This window comes from Pogoniulus pusillus, chromosome 10, assembly GCF_015220805.1.
Source record: "Pogoniulus pusillus isolate bPogPus1 chromosome 10, bPogPus1.pri, whole genome shotgun sequence".
NCBI lineage: Eukaryota > Metazoa > Chordata > Aves > Piciformes > Lybiidae > Pogoniulus > Pogoniulus pusillus.
Genome location: NC_087273.1, coordinates 14,977,858 through 15,005,557, shown reverse-complemented (window position 1 = coordinate 15,005,557; position 27,700 = coordinate 14,977,858). Strand labels below are relative to the sequence as shown.

The window sequence follows — 27,700 nt, the reverse complement described above, 5'->3', positions numbered from 1 at the left end:
AAATCATGGGTGAACACAACAGCCTAGCTAGCATTATCACTTCGGTAGACACCCCAAGACCATTCTGATGTGTTTAGGGTCCTTTCAGAAGGCCTAGTTGTTCAGATGTTTTTAAGGTTTTCATCCCGGAGAACAGCAAGAGGATCACATCCTTGCCACACATCTCAGTTTTCCCTTTGCATTTATCAACATACAGACAAAAAAGTGAGGAGCAATCCCAAACCACTACTGAAGTGTAAGTCACAAGAAAAGCAAAGCTCCAATGCACTGTTAGTGCTGGAAAGGTGACTTCTAAGGCTCAAGCAGGAAACCTTTCTGTTTCCCTTGGCTATTATACACACCTCCCACTGTAAATACAGTGGGTTTGTAATACTGCTAGTGGGTATATATAAACACATACATCTCCTGATGCTAAAAGAAAGCAAGCAAGAAGTGTGAATTCTTTTTCCCTATCTGTGAAGAACACATTTCCCAGAAGGTGAAACATTATCAATTTCAACTGTATCCACTTATTAAATGATCTGTCAATAATATGTTTTGATTAAAAAAAAAAAAGAAAGCTCATCAAAACAGAAAACTCTTTGGGACCAATAAAGCAACTCAAGCCCTCAGGAATTCTATTCCACAAGCAATGCAGTACAGGCTCAGCTATTCTGCATCATGCACAAGGTTGATATAAAGCCACCTGCAGGGCACCCAGCTGTGTGCCTGGAGAACTACCTGCCCCTGCAGCCTCTGAACACTTCAAAGCCTTACATCGCCCGGTTCTGAAAGCACTCCTCTCACCATCGCTATGCTGCTGCTACACCATCACAGCAGCAGCACAACAGAGCCAAACATCCCCGGCACGGATCTGTGTCTGGCTGTCACTTCTGCTTAGCGCTGCCATTTCCAGATGCCTACACTGTTGCTCAACTCACTGAGACCAACTAGGTCCTGCTGCCAACACTGTCACAAAGATCTGCAGTCTGAAGAGAAAATATAGATGCTCAGTCTCCCCACTTAGTGTCTGGCCCACAACTCCTTACAGCAAGGCTTCATGTCACTTAGACTAACTCCACGTCTAGACCCAAATTCCAGCAGAAAACAGAAGCAGACTATTCTGAGGCTTCTTTTCCGTTATATTAGATACAGAAAAAGCTGTGCAAACATATCTTCAGGCCTTACCACAGTGAATGCAATGTGTATGCAAATATCACCTACATCATTTCACACAGCCAAACTGCTCTTGCTGTAGGAATTGCCCATCTATCTTCCTTATCTTTACATAATAACGTATCATTGTACAATAGTATCGCTCAAGATCAGAGGAGGAAAAGCAACAGCCTTTTATCTCTTGTCAACACCAATCCCACTCAAAATTTAGTGTCATTTGATAAGTACCCAATTGCAGCTGCTGAACCATGCATGGATCCAGATGATCCCTCAGTGCTTTTCAACACCGCTGCTCAATTGCTCAGCTTCTGACACATGTAATGAACAGCCTTAGCAGCTCCCTGCCACAGCAATTCAATACAAGCTCTCTCCTAGGATCTCCCTTCTCAGCCACATATCTGAGTTGTGCAATCTCAAAGAACACAAGACAAAATCATGCACATGTACTCTCCTAATGGTGAGGAACTCCTAGCACATGACTGAAGTGCCACTCTAGCTCCCAAGCCCAAGGCTTCCCACTGCAGAAGTGTTTTACCATAACAATTTTAATACAAGTTATCAAAGACAGTGTGAGCACCTCCCAAGCTAGCATTCACAGGCTGAGGTTGTCAGGCCTTCAAACTCCAGTGGAGTTACTTAGGTGTACTCAGTACCAGCAAAGAAAAAGTGCCTCTCCAAAAACAATAGTGATGATTATGTGATGTCCCTTCCTATCAAGCTGGGTTAAGTCTTTCATATCACTCATCAAGAGTGCTCAACAGAGTAACAACTTCATCAAAAGTCACCCTGTCCCAGTCAGCCCAACCTCCAGGTAAGGTGCTAGCTGTGACCACTTGTCATCACTCCAAATGCTACAACCCTTTCTCAAAAGCACAGCAGCAATCACGTATTTGCTGCTTTGCTGGAGTTCTAGCTCTGCAGCTATGTTACATTCTGTTGTTTAATCACCATCCCTCATCTACTAGCCAGTTCAACAGAAAAATGAGAAATGTTCTTCACTTCCTTTTCCTCAACTGCTGCACAGCACTACGTGCACTGCTCAGTAATTGCCACATTTCAGGCCAGCAGCAGCTGCAATTCCATGGTAAATGACATATGCACCTAAGGTTATGTACTCAGCAACCTTTGTGAACGCGCCCTGGGATCCATCTCAAACACAATGGGAATCCACTGGGATGAAAAGCCCTTTCTAAGTCTAAGATCCCCATCATTCAGTCAGAGCAATGGATATTGGCAAAATCTGTTTAACTTTGAAGTAACATTTGTTTAGCAATGATAGAATAAGGGTCCATCCAAATTACAGAACTATATTCATAATCCATGAGTATTAAATCTTTCATTTCTCAGGACTGGTGTGAAACTTTGTAAATCTTAGAAGCATTTTTCATCTACAAGTGTCCTTAGTCTCAGACACTCTGCATGTACAAGTATGATGAATTGATAACCCCTCTAAGAATAAATGAACAGACATCGCAGGAACAAGTAAAGCATGAAGAACATCCTGCTCTGAATTCCTTGCTCATGGAAAACAGCAAGCAAACTCTCTCTGACATCAAGGAGAGCCTGGATTTCACTCAAGCTCCCCATAATACAACTGAGTTTCAGATCTTGCCTCAAACACAGTCTGTCCATGTGTGCAAGTAGTTTGTGCAAAAGGAATGTCCTGAAGCTATAAATGGAAACTACTCCATTGCACAACTTCATCTCAGCAGGAAATTAAGAACATGGAATATTCAGCAGAAACCACCTTTGCAGATATACAGACAAGTGAGGCTAAAAAGTCAGGTCAGACACTGAGCTGGAAGGATAAAACAGCTTCAGTATCTAGCATTTAATTAGAGAAAGATCTGGAATCACAAAGACGAGGAGGTTTTGCAATAAACGAGCAAGCTGAATACAATGTAAGAAAAATTGCTCCAAAACTGTAAAGGCCCAGGCCAGCCATGCAGATAAAAAGGACATAATTGAGTTTGAGGTAAACATTACTCATTTACCTATTACAGATTTTGAAGAAGATGGCATGTGCATCTCAAGGCTAATATTAGCATCTATTACAGTTGCTCTGATACGCTGTCTGAAATTAACAAGCTGCCAGACAGCAAAAAAAAAGGATTACCTTGAGGTGCCCATAATCTTAAATCTTTCCCCAGGACTCTTCCAATACCTTTCTTCTGTATTTAGACACAAGTTCAAAATCCAGAATTACACCTGCAGCTGCCTTTCATTCAATTATATTTCATGGGTAAAATGTTCACAAGTGACCTGTAATTTCAGAAAATGGAATCTCCAAGAAGACACTCAGGTAGCAAGGGACTAAGTGCAGAATTGCTGTTCACAGTTTACAATAACACCTCTTGCTTAGTGCTTCAAATAGGCTACTTAGGCCACCTGTCCAAATGTGGATTTAGAGCTCTGATTTTAAGGGGACACAGCTCAACACTTTTCAGTAGTTAGGTTGAAGTACGTAACACACACACTTTGGGGGGCTTGAAGTCTGCACTTGGCTTTTGGCAAAGAATCAACACAGAGGGCAAATAAGAAGTGATGAGAAAGGCAAAGGTTCTGCCTTTAAGCTGCAAGCCTTTAAAATGCTACAAATAATATACAACCATGCATATTACAGGATCTTACAGAAGCCAGTGAACACACGTCTGTACTCTAGGACTGCAGTCACATTGGTCCTGTATTTCACCCCAACATGAAATCAATTCGCCCTTCTTTCACCTTACAAAAGGAGAGCACCTTTTTCTCCCTCTGACATGCTTCTATCTTCACTGCAATGCATTTTTAGTGCTCAGGGTACCAGGAATTTGTTTTCTTCCTATTGCCCTGTGACTACCAAGGAAACTGATTCAGTCCAGTGACCTCATAGAAAAAAAAATCTTTGTATGTTCATTGATTTTTAGAGATAAATTTCATTATTCGTAGCATCATTACTACTGCTCCCTTATAAATATTCAAGTTACTGAATTCAATAAAATAAAATGTGTCTGTTTTCATACCAAAATGTTTTCCAGGTGGCACTAGCCTACATGCTGGAGTCTGCCCCAGATAATCATCATCATTCACATTATTCCAACATTTATCTAATGACACTTATAATGAATCTGAGATGCCTGCTCACATAGTCTGCTAAAGCACAGTAGGAGAACTTACCTTCAGAACAAAAGAAACCCAACAGCTGGAAGCTCAGTCCTCACCTTGTGAGATGAGGCAGAAGAGCAATGCTGAGCCCTACGCTGAAGGACTACTGTGTTTAATATGAGGGAAATGCATGAAGCACACTGGAGAGCCTCTCCACACAGTGGAGAAAGGGCCTGAATGTTGGGATGCTGTTCTCAGGGAAGTGTGAATGACAGAAAGCCCTGCAGATGATCACCCTACACTAAATAGTATCTCAGCTTCTGATTACTAACCCTTGAACCTTCTGCACAAGTGCACACTGATAGAATGAATGTGCAGAAACCTGTATCTGAATTCACCCAATAATTCACAAAGAGAAAAAAACCACAATTAAGAAAAAAACAAGAGTGTTATGAAAGGGAAGTGGTTTATATTTTAAAAAATACTTGAAAATACTTTTGAAACTTCCCTGCCCTTTGCCATGTAATTTATTCAACAAATAGTTAATCATATTAGTTAGACTTTAAAAATTTTATAGAGAGAAGATAAAAAAGCAAGAGTTTGTTTTCCTAACTCATTTTCTTAGATCTGGAGCTGATGAAAATACAGGTTTTTTGGAAAATACAATTCAGTAAGTCAACAGCTCTGTTCCAGATAGTTATATATCAAATGGTATTACAAACAAGCATTCTAATCAGCAACAGATCAGCCACTTGTATCTATTTCAGAACTTCAATTCCAAGATTATCTGCTTTATATTTTATTTGGTAATGCCTGTAACACAAGGCACATGAAGAGATCAAAGAGTAAAATAAAACAGGCAAGAGAAGTGAAAATAAACACCATTATCAAAATGAAACACTATTATATAAAGCTGCTCGGGAACCAAAAAAAAGAGCAAAGCAAAATTCTAATTGAAGACATGACATTTGCTGTTACTTGTCTATTTTACAAGTAAAAATACACCTCTGTTTTGGGGTTATTCACATCATCTTGGAGGAAATATGCTGACTTGAGTTTTTATAACCCTAAGTAAACTTCTAACTAAGAAAAATCAGGTCTGGTTCATGAGGGTTTTTTTTCTTACAAAAACCCCAATTGCAGGTAGTTCTCCAAAAACAAGCTAAACCCCATGTCTCTATCAAGATAGTTCACTTAATACTTATGTGGACTAACTATTAATCATCTTGTTAGCTCTCACCTTCCCTAATCCTTGTACCACTCTTTCATTTTGGGAAGTTTGCCCAAGGTTGTTTTAAGGTGCAGACTTGACCATACCTGAGCAGGCTCTTACGCAGCACAGACCCACCTAAGAAATGCATGCAGGCAAAGCAGTCACCTCTGCAGGGCCACAGTGAAGCACAGAGCAGCATTCTCAGAGTACAGCTTTCAAAAGCATCTGGAAAACCTCTATGATCATTTTCTGTTAAATTCCAGGCTGAAGCCTCACAAAAGGCTTCAGATTTGAAGATGTGCATCCAGACAGATCAAATCAAAATCAGGATAAAAATTTCTCTGACAACTGTCTAAGCTGCACTGTTGTCAAGTACAACCAACTTCCCTGTTTGGGCAAATAAAATACCTTGGCACATATCCCAAAATGCCACTTTATCTCTCCTCCTCTTCTTATTTTTTTTTCTGCTTAAAGTTTATCACCCCATAAATCCAAATGCAAGAGGTATTTAGACACAACACAGAACTTAGTGTTAGTTACCATCAGTCAAAAAAATTAAACACACTCTGCATCTAAATTTCTAATTGTCTGAATTAAAATTCTCAGAAGTTACTCCTCAGGCAAGACAATCTTCAGGCCAAGCAAGGAACAACTTTCCTGCACCATCAATCTTTTCTAGTTAAGCTTCAAGTAATATGCCTTTCCACTGCATAAGACAGTAGAAGAACACTGAAGCCAATTTAAAATCCTAATGCAAGCTTCCACTAGATGCTAAGCTGTGGACAATGTCAGCAGATGTCTCTATGCAAACTCTGTCCTAATGATAAATTACTCTCTTTGTAAAAATATTGAAGATGACAGCCAACTTTTCCCACTTGTTGTTATTAACTAACACTGTGTAGTCAATACAGTGGTGGAATCCTGACTCCACCAACCACCTGTGCTCAGAACAACCAAGTTCAAGACTGAATCCACAAAGCAGACACAATTTACCAACAGTCCAAGCAATATGCAAAATGCCTGTCACATAAACCACTGCATTAAAATGTGTTTCAAACTCATAACCTACTGCACTCTGCAACAAAGGAGCACTTACTGCCATTGTCATCAGAATCCTCGCTGCTGCTAGGAAGCCGCCTTCGTTTCATGATCTCCACGGGAAACAGCAGGCAGCCTACAAAGCAACGAGACAGCACTTAGCCCAAGATAATAATATTAATACACAGTCATCAAGTTGTGTTTCCGATGACATTTGAGGATTTACAGCACCCAAAGGAAAATAAACAACTTTAAACAGCATCTGAGAGATGAACGGCAAATATCTCAAGGATGCTTAATTAAGCAGTCATCAGGCAAGCAGGTGAACAGAACTGGAAAGTATCAGTGACAATCCCACCAACACTTTAACCCCACAACAAAAGCAGATTTTGCTGAGGTCTTAAAATCACTAAGTATCTGCAGTCAATGTGCTGAACTTTCCCTGTCCATTTTGACACTAGATTTGAAACACAATAACATTTTCACTGCTTGTGTAAATATTTACTTTGGCTACCATGCTTTTGGAACCATTTTGTTCCTGTTCAAAGTGCCAGATTTACAAAATCAAAGATTAAAGTAATCCACTTAAATGTATGTATTAAAAAAATAAACCAAACAAATAAAACAAACCATCAGCTGTAGCAAGCCAAGTCTTCCCAGATAAACTAAAAATGCATCATCTCTGCCCTGGAAGGCACCACTCTCTAAGGTAAGAGAGCTCCTTCCTCCCACAGGCACATTTCTAGTGCCATGCCTATCATGAACTGTTTTCCAGACATCAGGTCACCAATTGACTACCCAGAAACACCTCTAAACTGCCAGCATTCCATCAATACTGAATTCAACTGTACAGGAACCAGTGATGTAGAGGCACAATGTTTCCTATCTTTTTAAGTGCTATTCCCAGTGCTGCTGTTTTCACACATATTCTATGTGGAATGAAACCAAATTCACAAAATTAAGGAAGCTGTAAACAGACAGTCAGCATTTGTATGTAAAAAGCTATTAACAAGTGTAAGCTGAAGAGCAGTGAAACATGACAAGACATGTGGAGAAAGGCATATCTGCAGTAAGTTAAACTGACAAGGACTCTAGACGCACATCACATCCTCCGAGTCTCTGCTTACCACATATTAATCCTGAGATCAACAAGGTCTGGGAGTCCTGCTAGCAGCAAAGCCCTCACACACTCCTCTAGGGCAAAGATTTGGAAATCAGATGCCAGAATACTTTTTCACTTCCAGGAAGGTGCAGAAAACCCAAGATCTTCACTTTCATGTGAGTTGGGATTTCCTAGAAACCCTTGGGCAAAACTCTTTCCACTGACCCCTGAGTATACAGTTGACTCCTTGAACTACATCTCACGGTAGCAAAATCAGCAATGCTTTCAACTTTTATAAGACACTTCCAAAAATAAGGAGAATCATGAATCATAACCTAAGGCTGACACTACTTTCAAACAAGCTCGCAAATATCCTCTCTTCCAAAAATGATTAATGTAAAAAGTATTAAGTTGTTGGGTTTGGGTTTTTTTGTTTGTTTGTTTGAGGGAATTCTTCTAATCCTCACTGCAAGCAACTGCACCTGAGACTATTTTACACTTCAAGTAAAGTTGATAAAGTTACAGGAGAACAAAGTTTGTGGGATTGCCTCCTTTGTCACATTCTTCACCCAAGCAGAGGCAAGGAGAAGCCTCCCTCCCACAGACTAACTTTCCAGAGTGGGATTTTATGTGCCTATCTTTGAAATATGTAATAGTTTTGAGCTGCAAACTGTGCTTGCTAAAGGTAAAAAACTGAATGCTTGACTTTCACCCAGACCTTTCTGTCACCAAGAAGTTTGCATATAATGTCTGGCGCCAGAGAATGAAGAATCGTGAACGACAACCTCTTACAGTACTGGACGAATTCTTTCCTGAAGAATTGCTTTGAGCAGACCAGAACTTTGTGTGCATGGCAGATAGAAACGCTGCCAATGAACAAACACACAGACCAGCCTGCACCATCAAGGCCTGGTACAGATGCAGTAGAGCCAGAGCCAACTTCCAATATGGTTACTTATTAAGACAGAAAGCCATCATTCAGATCCAAACCAGGCTAAGACAGAACTGAAAAATAAAGCAGCTGCTATATAGCAAATACCATGGGGATAAACATCTATTCTGTAAGATACTTTTCCTAGTAGTTTGCCTATCGTAATTGAAAGAAATACTAACAACAGCAAAGAAGAAGAATATCCTCATTGAGAATGGAAATATATCCCATAAACAAAGAAAAGATATGTAAGAAAATAAGTAAAAAATATGCAATCTCAGAAAAGTAGCTTGTATATCCCTGGTCAAAACCCTTCCCTCTGAGTTCATTCCCACATGGCGTGAGAAGTACTATGCACAGTAAAGCAAAGTAACATAGTGTACCTACAATGAGACACACTCATGAGTCTGCAATGAACAAGAGAATTTGATTTATCTCATTCATATCTTCTCTGCATAAATGTCTTTTGAGTTCATCTCCTTCTAGCCATACTTTCCACTAAGTCACAGCATAGGGAAAGACCTGGAAATTGTTCCTTCCTAGCATATGTCATTAAAATCAAACTAAACATCTTTATTGTTACTGCTATTTAAAGGAGAGAGTGGTATTCACACCTCCCAGTTCAAGCACTCTCCACAGTTCTTCAGCAAATAATCCACAACAGAAGGCACTTTCCTGGAGTAAAGAGTATTAGATAGGGCAGGTCATTTCCTTGTCCACTCTAGTCAGCTTTCTGGGGTTGGTCACAATGAAAAGCCTATGTTCTCAAAAGTAGCATTAAAAAAAAAATCCACTTCATTTGATGAAGCTTCTGTGAGATTCCTTTATAGTTGTATGTGGAGGGAAGAGGAAAAAAAGTTAACAATTAGAGATCTTAAAAACCTCATCTTCCTATCTTTCAGCCTACCCTTAAATCATAGATGGAAAAATAACATTTGACTCCTCTCAAACCTTGCAAGATTAACCCCCTAATTTTTTTTACATTAGAAGCAGTAAAGCAGAGCTTTACTCAACTTGTAAAACCATTTTAAACTGCTTCCACCAGATGTTCACAGTCACTGCTCAGAAGACATGTTCTGGAGATAACACTGGAAGAGCCAGTAAGAATTACAAGCACATGGATTGAAATGCTGCTGCTCTTAAGGGTATCACGGTGTCTCTGCCTCAAAGACTATCAATTTCTATCAGGTGATGGTGACCTCAAAGACACGCAAGAACTGCATTAAAAATAAACACAGATTATGGGTAGTGATGGTGGGGCACAGCTCTTACTCTTCAACCACAGACATTCACATTTCCCAGCATGTTTAGAGAACACTGTGAATTCAAGTAACACTCTTTTAAAAAAATCTTCAAAGGGAAAAAAAATAAAAGAAACCCAAACTATGCCATCTTGCTCTTCATGGGACATTGTAGCTGAAAAAAAACAGAGGCATTGTTATATTGAAAAAGGCAGAATGGGAAAACTGTCACACTTTGAAGTAAAATTACTTATCTCAGTCCCTTTTCTAATCTGAGATTTGAGTGTCAGCCACATTTCTTCTAAATTCTCACTCTTCACAGTTATGGAAGTGTTGGCATTTTCCGTTTGATTGATTTTGACATACACATAATAAACTCAGGTGCATACAGAACACATCTAATCCAACACTGATCTCATTATAACATAAGCTGGAACTGAAGCACATTCATCAGTTCCAAGGGTCAGAAGGCAGGTTCAAACTGACTGTGCCACAGCTAATTTAATGGTACTCATTGGCTATGGTCACTATGCGAGCAGGCAATGAGAACTGGCATGTAAGCAGAAACAAGATGAAGCATTTCAGGCAAGCTTTAAGGATCATACCAAGCAAGAAGGAACTATGCACTCAGCCTGTTGCCAGACAGGAGGAGACCACCAGGGTTACGGAGCTTAACTCCCAAAAAGTGCACACAACCACAATCACTGTTTAGTCCACAAGTTGCCACAAAAATCCACTGCACACACACTTGTCACAGAACAACTTCCCAGCAAAATTAATGCTCTCTGAAGCAAGGACAAAGCCAGCCAAGCAGTGTCCTTGAACCCACTATCTCCTATGGCAAACATTTCCACAGCTGTTTTTTCCAAACCCTTACACCAGTTCCCAAAAAGGCATCTGCCCTTACACTGTTCACCTGCAGAGTAAGCCTGGCACTTGAAGAGCTACAGCAGAGCCCGGCATCCCTAATACAGCAACGGCTGCTCCATTACCAAGTCAAATACTGCCAGTTTTAAGTGACACATGTAAATTCTGAGTAACCTGGCAACATTTGTATGCTGTTTCAGTTTCATTTCCTTGAAAGATGATAGTTTTTCAGGTTAAAACCATTCCTCAAAAAAACAGACAGATCAACACACAGCATGCTGACAGTTATTTCTCATGGGGACTTTCTACCACTTTATTGGAGTGCAAATGCCAGCCTTCAACCAGACACTGCTTGACAGAACCATCCACGACAACCTGGTAAAGTTACCCTATTTCCAAAGGTGGACAAGGCATTTAAGTGTAGTTTGTGCAATCACACCATGACAACAAATGGCATAGATGTGGTAGAGGCCATGGCTTTTTAGCTGCCAAGCACCTGCAGATCAGCGAGCCATAACAGGGCACTGCTGGCAACATGCATTGCTGCAGAGGTTGTAGGCACTGCAAACACATCACCAGTGGCTTTTCCAGTCATTTGCATCACACTAGCCCTGAAAGCTGAGCTCTGGATTTTTACTCATTGATTATGTACAAACTTCAAACGTACAGATGTAACTCTGGACTTAATGATACAGCTGCTCAGATGGCTTTCTGAAGTGAGACTGAAACGCCCAAAACATTTATTCTGGCTACTGCATTCTGAGAAGAGCACTAAGCCTTCTTCAAAGTACTTGCACAACACCATGCAAACACAATGGCTAGATGATAACCCAGTATGATCAATGTCCCCCACAAAGTAACATTTGTATTTACTTAGTGTTATGGAAGCAAACAACAAACATCTAACTCTACACAAATAACTAGTCAGGAATACAGACATTTGTGCCTACTTCTCAGTATTTGCTGGCAGATGCAGTGTGATGGGCCAGAATCAGCAACATGACACAGTACAGTAAATTCACTTTTTTTTTTTTAAATCAGTATGCACTGCCATGCTCCTCTGGTCTTAGCTGTGATAGAGACTGATGTAAAAGAACCAACAAAAAACCCAAACACCTCACTGGACAGCAGTCTCAGCATCGTTCCTTTTAATTCCCACCCCCCCTCACACTGAAGTTCCAGGAGTTGCACAGGATAACTGTGAACACATCCAAATCCTTTTCCCTAGCTTTAATAGAGAAGAAATCCAGATACAACTCCATAAAACCAGCACGGCAGTGTGCACACACACACGTCTAACACACCACAGAACAACTTCTACTACTGAGCAGTTAAAAACCATGTATACTTTTTCACTCAGTTTGACCCTGAGCAGAGAGACGATCAAAGTAGTACCAAAGTGTGTCAGTCTTTGTTATGCAAATAGCTAAATGCTACTGGATTAAAAAAAAAAAAATACATGAAAAAAATCTACATCCTCAGTTCAAAGGTTTTACACAGCACAATTCTTGCTTAAGTATTTTTAAGGGTGGAATAAACCTCTGGGTAAAAAGAGTCTATAATTCAAACTCTGACAATTAACTGCAACTGCATTAATGGGTGTCACTGTAACAAAATGCACTGAACAGCTGCAGAGACAGAATGGGAAGAAAGCAGAATTATGACAGATGTACACCCTGAAGACAAACTGAAACACTGGGTTTTCTAGAAAGCAACCTGTTAACTACAATGAAACCAAGACCTAATTATCTCTAGGACGCAAGAAATCCCTCAAAAACACTGATAGTACAAATCAGTGTCCTAACTCAATGGATAGTAGATGAAGACATTTGGCTTGTGTGGCTGGACTCTTGAAACAGCTGGTTTGTGACATCACCCCTAGTCTTTACCAGCCATAGCATTTGACATAGCAAGGGAAAAAACTTGTTTCCTTCCAAAAAAATGAAACTACAACAGAATAGGAAGGTATAGAATTAAAATCCATCTAGAACTTTCAAATTGCCCTTTGTCACCACTGATACCTTTGGTAATGACATTTTGCAATTCTGAAGGTACAAGAACAGTTCTTAAATGAAACACCACAGTATTACATAGCACAGCCAGAGATCTTAAATTTGGAGGAAATCTCTAAGTCTCATAAAACAAAAAAGTGTGTGCTAAGGCCAGGAATGCTCTCCACAAGTAATAGTTTTACTGACTTCTGCACACCTACTCAAAACGTCACAAGAATGCCAGAAGGGCAATTTGGACATATCAGCCCAACACTTCTCAGCAATCCACATGCTCATTTATGCACCTGTGCAAGTCAGCTCATAAAGTTACCATCTAGGCAGGGGCAACAAATTATTCCCTAACTATGCTGGTGAAATTGACTGCCCCAAATCCTGAGCAATGACAAACTGGGCTCCATGAATTAATTCAATCCACCCTGCATCCATTGCAACTAATTTCTTCCATCTAGAAAAAGCTGCCAGCTTGGTCAGCTCCAGCTGAAAACAGGAGCAGTACTACCACATGGAGAAAACATTTGAGGAAAGACGAAAGGTTTTTGGTTTTTTTTTTAAACTATATTCTGTGAACTGGGAATGAAACCAGAGAAGCTGGAAGGGAAATATGCAGCTGTGAGGGGAAAGGGGAGTTTATTATGATTATTTTATTTTAAACATGTGTATTAAACACAGCTCAAAAGCAGAGAGTGAGTGGTATCTGATGCCAGAGGGAAAATCCTGCCACTAAAACATGGAAACAACAAGGGCTGTACAATATCCCACTGAGTGTGAGAAACCTCTAGAAATAGAATCATAACAAGCATATTTTGGCATAACTTTTATGAAGGTTTTAGGTTTGCAAGTGTGGGCAGCATTTCTTAAAAGACAGTGCCTGTTTAAAAAGGAAATTATTCAAATTACAGATAAATCTTTTGATAGAGAGAAAAAAATGGGTGTAGCTTAAGAGCATCTTCTTGTTTCAACATTAAAATGTCACTAGTCATTTGCATGTCATACACGGCTGACAGGTGTCAAGATCTTCACTTATGGGTGCATCTAATGAACTTTATCAGAATAAAGCTCTCGACTGAAGGACATGAACGAGACCAAGGGAAAAGTTTGTCAGCGGCACACACACTGCCCGGCCAGTGACTTCGAATCACCCCACAAGGCAGCGATGCCTCGACGTTTCCTAACGGGGGGTCCAAAGGCTGCCACCGCAGGGCCACTCTTCCGGAAGGCAGGAGCGGGGGCTTGGAGGGTGAACGCCCTAGCGCCACTTCAGGCCCACGCTCGGCGCCTCTACCTCCTTGTCCCGCAGCGATCCCGCCTCAGCTCCCGGCCCGCCCGGGCGGCGGCTTCGCTCACTGGCGTACAGCCTCGAGCCCCCACCGGCCGTTAGTGCCCGCGCACAGAACTGCGGAGCCGCCGCGGCGTGCCCGGCGGGAAGACAGGACTGAAGCCGCGCGGTCACACGGCTCCCGCGGGGGTGGTACCTCCCGGGGCAGGGGCACAGCTGCCGGTTTCCATTTGAAACGGCCCGGCTCCCCGCTTCCCCCTCCCTCCCCCCGGCTCCCTCTCCCGCTCCTCCCCGCCGCCGGCCGCACCAATCCGCTCGGCCCCGGCTGCAAATCAAACTTGGTGCCCCGGGCTCCGCCGCCTCTCCCCCAAAGCCCTGTCACTGCCGAAAACGGCCAAAGCACCTTCCCTCCCAACCCCCACCTCCACGCTACGATGGAGGCGGAGGGTGAAAGGGACGGGACGCCGATTTGGCGGATTCAGCCGCAGTAGTGGCACGGCGAAGACTTGAACTCGTTTTTCTGTGTCTGTCTCTCCTCCCACTCCCAGACAGTTCTGGAAAACTGTGTATCACCTCTTGTCACAGGAAACCAACCAGCAGGCGGTGCAAACAAACAAGCACCCGTTGCCTCCACCCTCCCCAAAATAATGAGTACCCCACGTTCATCTTTAATGACCTGGCGGGCACCAGTAGAAGGGAAAAGCTTATTTTAAATAACTATCTTCCGAGCCGGCGACTACCCAAGCCCGGGAACGGGCAGGGAGGCAGAAGCAGCATCAGGGCGGCTTTGTCTAATTTCAGCAAGTGGAATAATCGCTGGAGCTGCACTTGCCTCCTGCGGGCGAACGAGGACGGACCGCTACACAGAAATAACGCGGGTATCTGGCACACCGCAGCCCAAACCCAACCTGCTTTGCCAGGCCTCGAAGGAAGAACGAAATCGCGGAGCTACCCTGATCGGCGCCCAGGCAACTTGAGGCGTTCGCCGCTCTCCCGCGCCTGTTGTGCCGTTAACGTTACGTTCGCGTTTCGACACAGCCGGTGACGTTCCGTTCCCTCGTCAACAAACTCCGGCGCGCCACAGCCGCCCCAGGAGACCAGCAGAACGACGCTTTGCCTCAATGCACCCACCGAGCACCGAGACGCGGGAAGGGGATCCCCGCACGCCCCCACCCCACCTAAGTTTGCACGGCGTCCCTTCCCCGCTCTCACACCTACTCCCCGGCCCGGAGCTGGGGTAGGGCGCTGCGGGGCGGCCGTGCACCTGCTGGCCGCTGCCCCTTCCCAGGCGGGCCCGGGCCGCTGCGCGCGGCTCCCCGCGCACGTGCACGAGAGGGCTCCTGCAAGTTGCTCTCCAGCAGCAGGCACCGCGCGCCTCACCCCGGGGAGGGGAACCCCAAGCACCCAGCCAGCAAGCACCCAGCCAGCCTGCTTGCTCAGTGTCCCGGAGCACAATCTCCTGCGCCCCTTGAGGGCACCACTAACCGGTTACGGCTCTCCCGCTCCGAAAGGCAACTTCTGCTTAATTTCACCGATGAGCAGGTTTTATGCTTTCCAAGCATTTTCTTTCCCTGCAAGCGAAAGTCAAATGCGACTGGGGGGCAGGGGGGAAATTAGTGTAACTGCAAAGCTGCTTCTGCACACAAACACCTCCGCCCCCCTGCAGACGCTCCCCGTCCTCGGAGAGAGGCGATGGGTCTCGTGGGCATGTGGGTGACACGGTGACAGACACTGGCCATGGCTCCCCCCGCCCCCTTCCTACACATCACTATCTGAGCAGGACCTGCGCTCTGCCATTGCCATCTGTCTACCAAGTTGCTTCAACGCTTCCTACTTTCCGCGGCAGGGGATGCCCGGTGATGCCCTCGAGCCCCCCCCACCCCCCGCCGTCGCAGCGCGGCACGCCGGCAGCCCCACTTGGCCGCAGCACCTTGAGAGCTGCGCGCTTCCCCACTTGCCGCGCCAGCAGCCCGCAGCGGAACACAAAAAACCGCCGCCACCGCACCGGCCCGCTGCTGCGGAACAGCGGCACGCACTCCCCTCCCTCCTCCCACCGCCCCAGCCCTCCCGCCCGCCCTAGCCCGACACAAGTTGCTTGTGGGATAGCGGGAGCCGCAACTCGGCCGCCTCCCCTCGCCCGGTACCGAGCCGCACGGCTCTTGGCGCCATGTTAATGACGTACTATCTTATTTCCACTAGGCAGCGACCTTCGGCACGAAACTGCTCTCTCGCCGCCTCCGGAGCGACAAAAAAAACCATCAAATATGGCTGTGCTGGCGGCTCCCCCGGCTGGCGCTGCGGCGGCGGGCACGGTTACCTGCTGGCGGCGGCGGCGGGGCGGCGGCGAGGCGGCGGCGGCGAGGGCGGGCGGCGCGGCCGGGCTCCCCCTGCGCGGAGGGCTCGGGGCCGCCTCATGAGTTCGGCGCGGCGCCGGGGAGCGGACGCGGAGAGCGGCTCCCTGCGCCTCACACACTCACACACACAGAGACTCCCTCTGACTGACGTTTGTACTTGTTATGGAGGAAGGACTCCGTGAATCAAACTCGTTTCTGGGTCACTGCTGCCACAGGGGGGAGCTGCTTTAATCCCCTGCCAAAACTGGCAGGCGAGGGAAGGAGGGGGGGGGAATAATAATAATAACGATAAGGCAGCGCTGGGGCTGGGGAGGCGGCTGCGGGCTCGGGGGAGCCGCCGTTAACTCTTGGCGGGCCTGGCCGGAGCAGTGCGGGGGGCTCCCGCCTGCCGAGCTACGTGGGGTCGCCCTGTCTCCCGCTTCCTCGGCGGCGGGCGGCTTCGGTGAGAGCTCTCCGCTCTCCGCTGCGCTGACCTGGCCAGAGCCCGGGGCGTGCGCGGCCGCCCGGCTTCTGCCGCCGCCTTGCTTGCGTTCAAACGGGCTCAAAAAAATGAGGCTAGGCGGTAAGGTCGGCAGCTGAGAAACGAGCCGTGTCTCTCTCAGATCCCGCCCGGGGCACTGCTGGCGTTACCCTGCAACGATTAACTCCTCTCCAAAAAATGTAAGCCGATTTCACAACCAGCAATCATGACGCTGCACAGGCTCCCATCCTTCACTTTTTTTTTTCAGGCAGAGAAACTGAGGCACGTAAGAGTTAAATGCGGTGGCCACATACATAGAGCATAATTGCCAGGGCAAGAATAAAACTGCAGGCTCCCTATTCTCTGCCCCCAGCGTTATCCCTCCAGCTCCCCAACTTTGAGACTCTCAAAGACCAGAAAGAGCTAACACATACTGCGATTCAGTTCACGTCTTTCTAGCAGGAAGCGAAATTACCGTAAATTGGCACCAAATTACATACTAAACTTCCCATTATCAAAAAAAAAGTGTGTTTGAATGCAGATTTCTTTCTTTTCCACATAAAATGCTTTACCTCACACCATGCACCTGTGCTCCCTAAGTGAAGGAGAACTCCCCCTTTTCAGCAGAATTCCTGAGCAAATGCAGTACGAGGTAATAAACACCACAGAGGAGATCCAACATAATCTCAGTCATAGAATTAAGGAGATCTGTGGAAAGTAATCCCCATAGTATGCAAATACAAATTAATGCAGCCTCCACAGCAATATTAGTCTGCCAAAGAATCACACCTTGGTTCAACTGAGGAATTGGGCTGTTACTCATCCGTGCAAACCAAGTCATTTATCCTGCCATCTCACCCACCTACCTACCTACCTGATAATGAAACAGTAGTTACATTGCTGCACATCCTAAAGAGTCGTACTTCACTACAAAAATATCTTTTCCCCCTACCTCCCCCGAAGATATTTTTTCACTGTGAAAATAAGACAGTCGTGGTTTTATTCTTAGAATAGCCTGAAGCATTGTCAGCCTCACTCAGACTTTGATTCTCCTTGTTTTCATCTCCATGAAACTAACACACATTCTCTACGTTCTCCTGCACTTACCTTGGCATCCAAATCTGCAGGGACACCTGATTGAGCAGCTTTGCACATGTCACAGTCTACTTAGAAGTAGCTCCAGCGATGGCATTCATATTTGTAGGATCAGGGCCTCTGCTTTCTACTGTTCACAGTACGGCCACCAGGCACGTGTGATCACCTGTGTGATACACCAGATCACATCATCTAATAAATAGTCCATTTATTGCCAGAACTGCATTCATAAACCCACCATCTTATCCCTGAGCCTTCAAGAACCCCAAGCACTAGTTTGCTGTACTGCCAGAGGAGTCAGAGACTGGAGACATCACTGTAATATCTAAACAGCACTCACCCACTGCTCTGCCATGGTATAAGTTAGGTCGAGGTTCTTCACATGGTGGTTATGCAGACGCTGTGGGAGTTCTCAGAGTACTTCTTGTAAGTCCATAAAAAGTGATCAAGATTATCAAAACTGTTGTTATTTGGCATATTTCACAGGTTGCACCTCTACTGGATGAACGATTTTATTGTTCTTTTTAAGTATTGCCCATCATCAAAGGCCAAAGAACCAGTGGAAATCCTGCTTGTCTCACTTAAATGAATTCTTTCCAAGAAGGTTCAGAACTAGCGTCTGAGAAAACCTTAAATATCAATTTGCTGTAATTTCCGAGGAGAAATGATAAAAGCTTTCCTCTTTTAAATGCCTTGGATTTGAGGCAATATTTTTGTTTTTCTGTAATTAGCTTCCCTTTGCATATACAGCCAAGTTTAAGTTACATCTTGTGTTTTAGGAAACATTTCTCTTGGGAGTCATGCAAGGCCATACGTGTAGGAATGGAACAGGAATGCTTGCAGAATGGTGGGTTGTATTTTAGAAAGTAGTCACTAAAAATACTATCTAAATTACTGTAGGAAACCCAAAAGTGAGCCCTCTGCACTGTAAAGGCAGCTGGCCCAGTCTTCAGAAGAAAGGTAATGCAACTGGAACAAAGATGCTCTTTTGTCTCTGTGTGCAGTGTATCTAGACTGCTCTGGAATAATGTACTCATACGTTTAAAAGGAAACAGTGAAAAACTGAAGGGTCAGTAGCTAGAGGAATAATTTTGGAAATCATTGGAAAATGCAAAGAAAAGGAACATCCTGCACTACTTCAACACTGCAGGTATGAAATTGTATAAGAATATAGCAATGGTCAAACAGGAAAGAACATAATAGAATACACCGAGATAAAGCCACTGGCATCGTTAATTCAAAACGATGCTACAAAAGGGATCTACATGTGCTCTAAATAAAGTGATGACTTCCTTACTGCAGAATCAGCTTCAGCAGCTAAAGGCACCATTACAACTCCTGCCCAAGAATACCAACAGCAGTGCCTCCTCAATCTCCCAGTCTGGCTCAACCTGCCAGAATGGGCAGGCTGCCTGTGATCAAACAGAGAAGAACAGTAAAAGCCAGACACATGGGGCAGAGAGAAATCTTAATTCTGCATTAAACATCTGACCACAGTTTGACCTTAAAGATTCGGAACAAAACCAGTGAGAGACAACCTTACAGGAGCCTTCTAATATCTCCAGTGGCTGAATTTCAGTATGATGGCTAAAATTCTGCTGAAGGTAGAAGTTTTGCTATGGACATCAGTGGGGCCAGGATATTGGCCTTTGTTTCCAATAGATATTTATCCTCTCAGCAAAGCAGGCATTTTGTTATCATAAACAATGTCATTACAGTCCATGCCTCAGTTATCTTTAGGTCCGTATTAGCACTCATTCCAGGAGCACTCAGCAAATAGGCTTGGAGTTAGGCTTTGTACTAACACACAGAACTTCTGGTCCTTTCTCTGAGTTGTTTCATCAGATATAGTCACACAAAATTTATTTAAGCCAAGGAAAGATTATGTGGCTTTTCAGCACTTTCTTTCCAGCCTTTCATGGAGATCTGTTGCTGCAGCAATGTCTGATAAAGTATTTCTATTCATTTTTCTCTTGGTTTGGGTTTTGTTTGTTTGGTTTTGGTTTTTTTTTGCTTGATAATATTCCTTTCAGATTTGAAATCTTTTCCACTAATCCTTGCAGCCTCTGTACATGAAGGTGGAGCTGATGCAGTTGAGTTTCTCCCCACTTTTAAACCTAGCCTAAGTATCACCTAAAACTCAAAATTGTTCTGCTCTTCTGGCTCAAGTTTTTAAGAACTTCTGCTTCCATTTTTTCCTTCTTTATTTTGAAGATTAGAAACCTGAGGGTGAACACAGTATGTTTTCAAACCAGCACTGTCAAGACTTTATCTCATGCTTAGTCACCATGAATAAGAACTTCCAGGGAGCTTTCATGTCTTGTGTGAGCTGTAGATGTATTGCAGAGAGATACAACAGACACACAGCTCCAAGTCCTGTTGATGTCGATTCTGTCTCTAGTTGATCTACTCATATGAGCAAAGGGGGAAAAAAGATTTTTGACTGGCATATAGAATCACAAAATGGTTTAGGTTGGAAGTGACCTCAAAGATCATCCAGTTCCAAACCCCCACCATAGGCAGGGACACCTTCCTCTAGAACAGATCACTCAAGGCCTCATCCAACCTGGTCTTGAACACCTCCAGGGAGAGAGCATACACAACCTCCCTGGGCAACCTGTTCCAGTCGCACCACCCTCACTGGAAAGAACCCTTTTCTAACATCTAGTTTAAACATCCCCTCTTCCCACATCTGTAAATGCATACCATTTACAACATTCCTAACTCTTGCAGAAATAAAACTTCTTCACACAGCTTATGTATGGACCATGGAAGAACTCAGTGGTCACATCTTTCTTTAGTCCAAATACATATCTTATGGCAACATGCCACCTGACCACCACATTAAAACACACACAAGAATTAATCTGTGTTCTGTTTTTGTCATCCTTCTTATCTACAAGCACTGAGTTGTGTGTCTGGATTAGGGAAGTCAAAAAGACTAAGTTCACATAGTGTGTATTTCCTTTTACTCTGAAGTGGAGGTTTACAGCTACCAGGATTGCCTGTGGGAGTAATTTGCAGATTCACAGGCCATACTCCAAAGCTGTGCTTTCTCCTCTGCTCACAAGCCTCATTCTTCTGATTTATAATTCCTCTGTTTTATTCAAATATAGTTGTTATGGGAGGTCACTAACTGGGTGTATGAGCCATTACCTCAGTAAGTAGAAGCCGTGCCATTAGGGGATGAGGATGGAGAGTGGGAAAGATGACTCTTTAGAACTGAACTTTACATTAAACACACTGTCAAGCAGGGTGCTCACAACAGAGAGACTAATGAGAAGACTTTCTTCATGACAAACCTTGAGTAGTACAGATTATAATATTCATTTTGTGTGTGGGTAGGCAGGGGCATACAAAGGTTAAATCACTGCTCAAGTCACATGTTAAGTCAGCATTAAAACCAAGAATAGAAACCTAAAGTCATGCCTCTGAGTCCAAGGTTTCTAATCATTAAACTATATCCTCCCCTTTGGCCTGGTCTATAGCACACAGCACAGTACAAAGTATACCTCTGTGACATTTTGCTCACCAGTGTCTTTAAAAAAAGTCAAATGCAATCATTGCAAGGATATGCAACTGCTGACACGGTATATTCCTCTGAAAGCAGAGTGGGAACAGGTATACCTAACAGGTAGAATGGATTAAATCCCAAAATCTAAACCAACAGCTACTAAAAATCAGGCCTTTCCCAATTACTGTAATTGAAATGCAGAAGCTGACAGGAAACCAGCTGAACAAGAACCTCAAGGGAACAACCAGAAGCAGGCAGTTAGCTTGCAGGTCTGCAAGTTAAGCGGGAGGAAGCTGATGCATCACCTTTAAGGTAAACAGCAAATTCTGTACATGATGAGGAAGTAATTAACAGGAAGGTAATGCCCTAAGTACAGGAAGAATGGGTTGTGAAAACCTCAGGCAAGTGAAAGTTTAGCAGCCACAGATCAAATTTCAGTTGAAGTATTTACACGTGCCTATCTGGCAGCTCATCAAGCAGCATTACACTGGCTAATCTAAATGAACTTCAACATTAAATTGTGTTTGTGCAGGCAGAAATCATGTAGTGAAAGAAAGGTGCTGTGACAAGACTTGTAGCAGAGTTCAGAAGAATCTGATTACAGATTTTTTGATTGCAGAGTGCATCCTGATAACTGGTTGCTAAAAGTGGAATAGTGCTACTAGTTTATTGGGAAAGCACAACCAAAAAATCAATTTCTTTTTGCAGTAACAACCTAGTGCCAAAATTACTTAAAAAAAAAAAAAAAGGCAACTTCAACTCTGGATCCTTTGGAGTCAGAAAAAAAAGATTAAACTGGAAAAAAAATCAGCTGTTGAAATTGCTCTGAGCAGCTTGTGGTCACATTTCTGGAAAGAGCAGAAACGTTGAAGAGCAGAAACCTTGCAAGTAAATTCCCATGTGGCCCTTACAGGTTCCACTGGGTATTTTATGGAATTGCCCCAGAGCTGCTTCTGTTCTCCTGGGACAGCCTCTTCCAAACATAATGACTTACAGTTCATTGAATTTAGGGCTGTTTCCAGACCATGAAACTGAGGTCTGCCACAAGGCCCAGGAGATCATACACCCTCCATGGCAGAGAACAGATTTTGGGCAATTAGACCCAAGTTACAATGCAGAGGAGATATTCTGTCTTCAGTATGGATAGGTCCCTCTCCTCAGTTTATCACTTAGAATCCCCCTTAGGGTATTTGTCAATCATAATTTTGACAAAGGGCAAATTATCTACCTAAATAGTTAGAGGTCCACTGATTTCAGATGCAGTTGTCCTAAACCTACTTCAAATATTAGTGGATTTTGCGTAATAGCACACCAACATAAGGCAACAGGGGTGTAAAGAAGGCACCACTTCTAAACAAGCAGTAGTCAAACAGGTAGCTGGTGTTCAGCCTTTTTACTTTGACAGTTATGTTTTAGAAATCGAGCTGTTCACTCTCTAGTACACTGGAAAACATGACTGAGAAAGCAAAATGTCTTTTCAGGTAGCAATACTGGTTGCTGAGGTTTTCTACAAGTTTTACTGCATAAGTTAGCACCAAAACCAGCTGATAAAATTTTAGTCATCATAAATGCAATAAAAGTTGCCTCTTGTTCTTTCGTGTCACTATTATATATACTGAGATGTTCAACACTACCAAAGAGGCCGTGAATATCCAGCACCAAACTCAATTTACACCATAGGGGAAGCTGAGCCCATTAACATCCCTCCCTCCATCTCTCATCCCCCAGAAAGCAAGAGAAGTTTGGGGTAAACAGGACAGCCAGTGGCTTGAGCTGACTGCTTCTGTATCTGGCTGGCACTGCTGTGTACCTAGAACACCACAGTCCACACTGTTACACTTTCCCTTTGCTAATAGCTTACTAGAAATATACACCCAAGTAAACAGTTGGGAACATGAGAAAAGCTGCAGAACCCTTAATAGGTAGGGAATTATTATTATCTGTTTTGCAAAAGAAAAGACACAGAGGCATAATGGTAACGAGACACAAACAAAAACTGTCCCTGGCAAAGCAAAAATACTCTGTCTCATGATTCAGCCCTGACATATTACAATAGTGTAATCCTTCAGTGCTGTTTGAAACATACACTACACAAAAGGTCGACTATCCTTAATGCTGCGTGTGCACGATGGATGTGTCCAACCCCAAATTCCTGCTTGGGACTGCAGGAGAGCAATGAAGGTCAGAGGAGGTAGTAGAGTCTTTGCCCATGAAGGTGCTCAGAGGCAGAACCTCAAACAGCTGCCCAGCAGATTTTCAGCGCACACAACGCAAACATCCAGGATGCAAACATTTTGTACCATTTATAACTGTAATTCTGAAAGGTATTTTAGTGTTGTTTTTTGTTGTTGTTTTTAATGGACAAAGGAGTTTATTGCTGATTTGAAGTCAAAGCTTCTTTGCCACTGCTCAAAGCAGAGACTGCCACTATTTAACTCAGCACACAGTAAAGAATGAGAAAAATCTTTGAAATTAAATCATTACTCTGGCTCCTGTGAACTTTGCTTCACTAAGCAGAAAAAAACCAAAACCATCCTGCAGCAAACAAAATAGTCTCTGACCTTCCAGAACAACATTTAAAAAAAAAAAAAGGAGGAAAGAAAGGAAGAGAATAAGGTTTGATCTGCTTATGTGGGCAGATTTTGGCACAGAGTAAACATCTGTGTTTGCTCCTCAGATTGCACAAGCCAGAAAAGAAACTCTTTTATGCAGGACGTGCTTTTAAACTATTGTGTTTTTATGTTTCGTTGACAATCCCAGGCAGGTTACTTTCTTTGCATGGAAGTGTGAGTGCTGGGGAAAACTAAATGTGCCAACTGTCTGTAATGTGGTATCTCTCCGAGAGGAATGAGTACATCCTGCAGTGAGCACGCATATCCTTATGTAACTGCCAAAACCACAGTCCCAGCCTACTTGGCTTCTCAAGTATTCTGCCTACCATAGCAGCCTATCTGCCCTCAGCCAAAGCTAAAGGTGAGCCCACAGTGTCTCAGATCTCTTCTGGAAGAGGGCCCAACTACTTAAGGGAGCCAGGAAGAGTCTTCAGCCACAGCACACACAGAGTAAAAAAGTTCAGAGAAGGAAAGAGCTCCAGCCCTGTAGCAGACAGTCCCATGCCAGAGTATGTGCTGGCTCTCTGGTGTAGTGCTTCAGATCAATTACACCTGTAACAAAGCATATATTGACTGACAGGCTGGACCAATGCACAAGAGGGAGCAAAGGGACTTGTCATCTCCCAACATGCTGGTGCTGGAGCCTAAAGCAGTAACTTGGCTCTACCTCTATGTGTTTATTTCATGCTTTTCAAAGAGCTGCTCCTGTGGGTTCTTTGGGGTACCCCTTCACCCCCTTTGGAAGGAAATTAAGCATCTTCCATGGCTTCCTTAATAAAACGTTGCAAGCATTGTGCACTCAGTAGTGCCTGACACGTGCCTCAGCCATCCTAGTTAGGTTGTCTGCATGAGTTTGATTTCAGTGAAGAAAATGAGTGACAGCAAAAGGTCCCAAACCTCAGGCAGCATAATGAGAGACCAAGATCACTGCTTCCATAAACCCTGTTGTTTCACATGAACAAAGTACTGAGAATGCATACATATCACATACTGTCCCCAGCAAGGAAGTCCTATTAAGCAAGTAAGCTGGTTACTCTTCAGAACATGATTAGCATCAGCTGGTTAAGCGTTCTAAATCCTTCTAACATTGCCAAAGATACACCAATCCCCAGAATTCTGCATTTGTTCCATTAAAAAACCATCAATCCAAAAGCCCAAGCTACAACACACACACAAATTCCTTTTCCATGTACACACAGGCTTTGTCTTAGAAGTACGTTTAAGTCAGGAGATCTCCAAGCTCAGCTATGGGAAGGAGACAACAAAACTTGTCTGCCTTTTAAAGTTCCATGTACCTACAGTTTGTGAGCAACCACTGAAACCCCAATCAGGAACTGAAGTTCTCTTTTCACTGGGAGTGACTCTTGATGCTACTGAATTCTGTGGAGCTAGGGTTTTCTCAAGGCTACATTTTATAATTACAGAGAATTCTATGCAGTCATTGCCATTCAAACCATGAGATATTAGTTAATAAACTGGAATATCAAACACAATGCATTTTACTCTGATTGAAGATCACATCTCAACCTGATCATCAAACGGGGAATTAGTTGATAGGTTTAGAAGCTGCATGTAATTTCCAGCATATGCAACCAAATGAAGTCATACTTAGCAAAGTGTTTGCTACACCAACCCTAGCACAAAAATAGACACATTTCACCCTCTGAAAGTGTAGGCCATGTTTGAGAGCATTAAGCATAAGAAAAGCAAAAACTCTGCGAGGTTACTGAGACTGGATTCAAAGAACTTTGATGCCCAAAGCTGAAAATGTAGCTCAGCAATTTCTTGCTCATTTGCTTGGCTCTGGAATAATCTAAACATACATAGTACCTCCTTGCATGATTGCAACATTCCTTGAAGATCCACAGCTATTTGTTTTTTGGCATGATGTGAACGGCTTCAGTTTGCATAACGAGGTCACGGCTTCAGTCTCAGCCCTGTGAAGCCAGATGAGATGGTCTAGGGCTACCTATTGGTTAGATGCTTCCACTTTCTCCAAGCTGAATTTCACAACACTGTGCTGCAGAGCCAAAAGGCCTGCTTGTTCTCATCTGCTTCATGACTCATACGAATTCTGTTTCACAATGGCCCAGCTTCAATAAAAGGGATGGAGAAGTCACATCGCAGCCCAAGTCGGGGGCTAAATTATTCTCTCTCTTATCTTTGTGGGGACTGTGATTTCGTTCTGACCAAACTGCTTTTTTAAAACTGCAGGAAAACACTTTTAGTGCTTAACTCGTTTTTAAAAACAACATGAATATATTAGGTCTGGGACTTGCATAAGACTTTCCTAGATAAGCTACCCCAACTGAAATACCTGAACTTTTTTGTGTTTTTAACCCGTGTTAATGATACCAGTGTGTTCAGCTTACACTTCCCCATTGAGAGATCATTTTGTTCTACAGACAGGAAGATCTCCTGCCTATGCAGGCCACAGCTTGCAAAAATAAATAATATCTTTTCTAAGACATTAAGTTCCTAAGTATGTTACTCTGCTTGACCACAACAAGCCTCATGAATTTCCTTCAGAAAACAGACAACCACCAGAAAAAAACCCCACCAGCTTTTGTAAGGAACAAGTGGAGTTGCAATGTGCTGGTTTTCGCTTTGCACTAGGGTTACGTCACTTATCTCTTGGGTACAGATGACACCAATAACCATGTGCCTAGACTTCAGATAAATTATCAGCTTCCTTTAAAGAGTCTAAGGGAAGAAAAACAGCAAGAATGCTGTAAAGGAGAGGAGAAAGGCTTGGTCTTGAGCCTATTTTTGAGAAGTCTTTCACTTGGGTCCCCAAATTTTGTTCTAAAGGTTTTCATAACACAAAAATTTAACATTTGTGCATGCAGACTCAGTAGCTGCCTATGCAGCTACCCAAACTGCACACACTGTGGACTCAGCACGCACACACACTTGAACATGTCTCTAGACAAGTTCTATCTATTCAGCCCAAGCATTTTAAATGATCTTCACTCCAGCAGTGTGCCCAGGTGGCCAAGAGAGCCGATGGCATCCTGGCCTGGATCAGGAACAGTGTGGCCAGTAAGACAAGGGAGGTTATTCTGCCCCTGTACTCAGCACTGGTCAGGCCACAGCTTGAGTCCTGTGTCCAGTTCTGGGCCCCTCAATTCAAGAGAGATGTTGAGATACTGGAGCACATCCAGAGAAGGGTGACAAAGCTGGTGAGGAGCCTGGAACACAAACCCTATGAGGAGAGGCTGAGGGAGCTGGGGGTGTTTAGCCTGGAGGAGAGGAGGCTCAGGGGTGACCTCATTGCTGTCTACAACTATCTGAAGGGAGGTTGTAGCTGGGTGGGGGTTGGTCTCTTCTCCCAGGTGACCAGCAACAGAACAAGGGGACACAGTCTCAAGTTGTGCTGGGGGAAGTATAGGCTGGATGTTAGGAGGAAGTTCTTGCCAGAGAGAGTGATTGGCATTGGAATGGGCTGCCCGGGGAGGTGGTGGAGTTGCCATCCCTGGAGGTGTTCAAGAAAAGCCTGGCTGAGGCACTTAGTGCCATGGTCTAGTTGACTGGCTAGGGCTGGGTGCTAGGTTGGACTGGATGATCTTGGAGGTCTCTTCCAACCTGGTTGATTCTATGATTCTTCAGAAGATCTTGTCACCTTCATTGAGACACTTATTTTAACCATGAAGTCACTGCTGCTCACAAGTAGCATTATGTGTCCCAATGACATTACACAGAAGCCTGCACATCTAAAATATTTGTAAGTCACATTCTGAAGAGGA

At 43.7% G+C, this 27,700-nt stretch overlaps 1 protein-coding gene across 2 annotated transcripts in view; it reads right to left on the bottom strand.

Annotated features, from left to right (window-relative positions):
• The window catches only part of JADE1 (jade family PHD finger 1), a 74,732-nt gene that overhangs the window by 25,288 nt on the left and 21,744 nt on the right, over positions 1 to 27,700 (bottom strand). The window contains exons 1-2 of one of the 2 annotated variants that reach the window (XM_064149985.1): positions 16,237 to 16,259; positions 6,549 to 6,626 (exon numbers count right to left, since the gene is read on the bottom strand). In XM_064149985.1, coding sequence (XP_064006055.1) covers positions 6,549 to 6,600 — 52 coding nt within the window. In that variant the 5' untranslated portion in view covers positions 6,601 to 6,626; positions 16,237 to 16,259. Of the gene's footprint in view, positions 1 to 6,548; positions 6,627 to 16,236; positions 16,260 to 27,700 lie in introns of those variants that run through there. The other variant, XM_064149984.1, reaches the window with a different exon arrangement.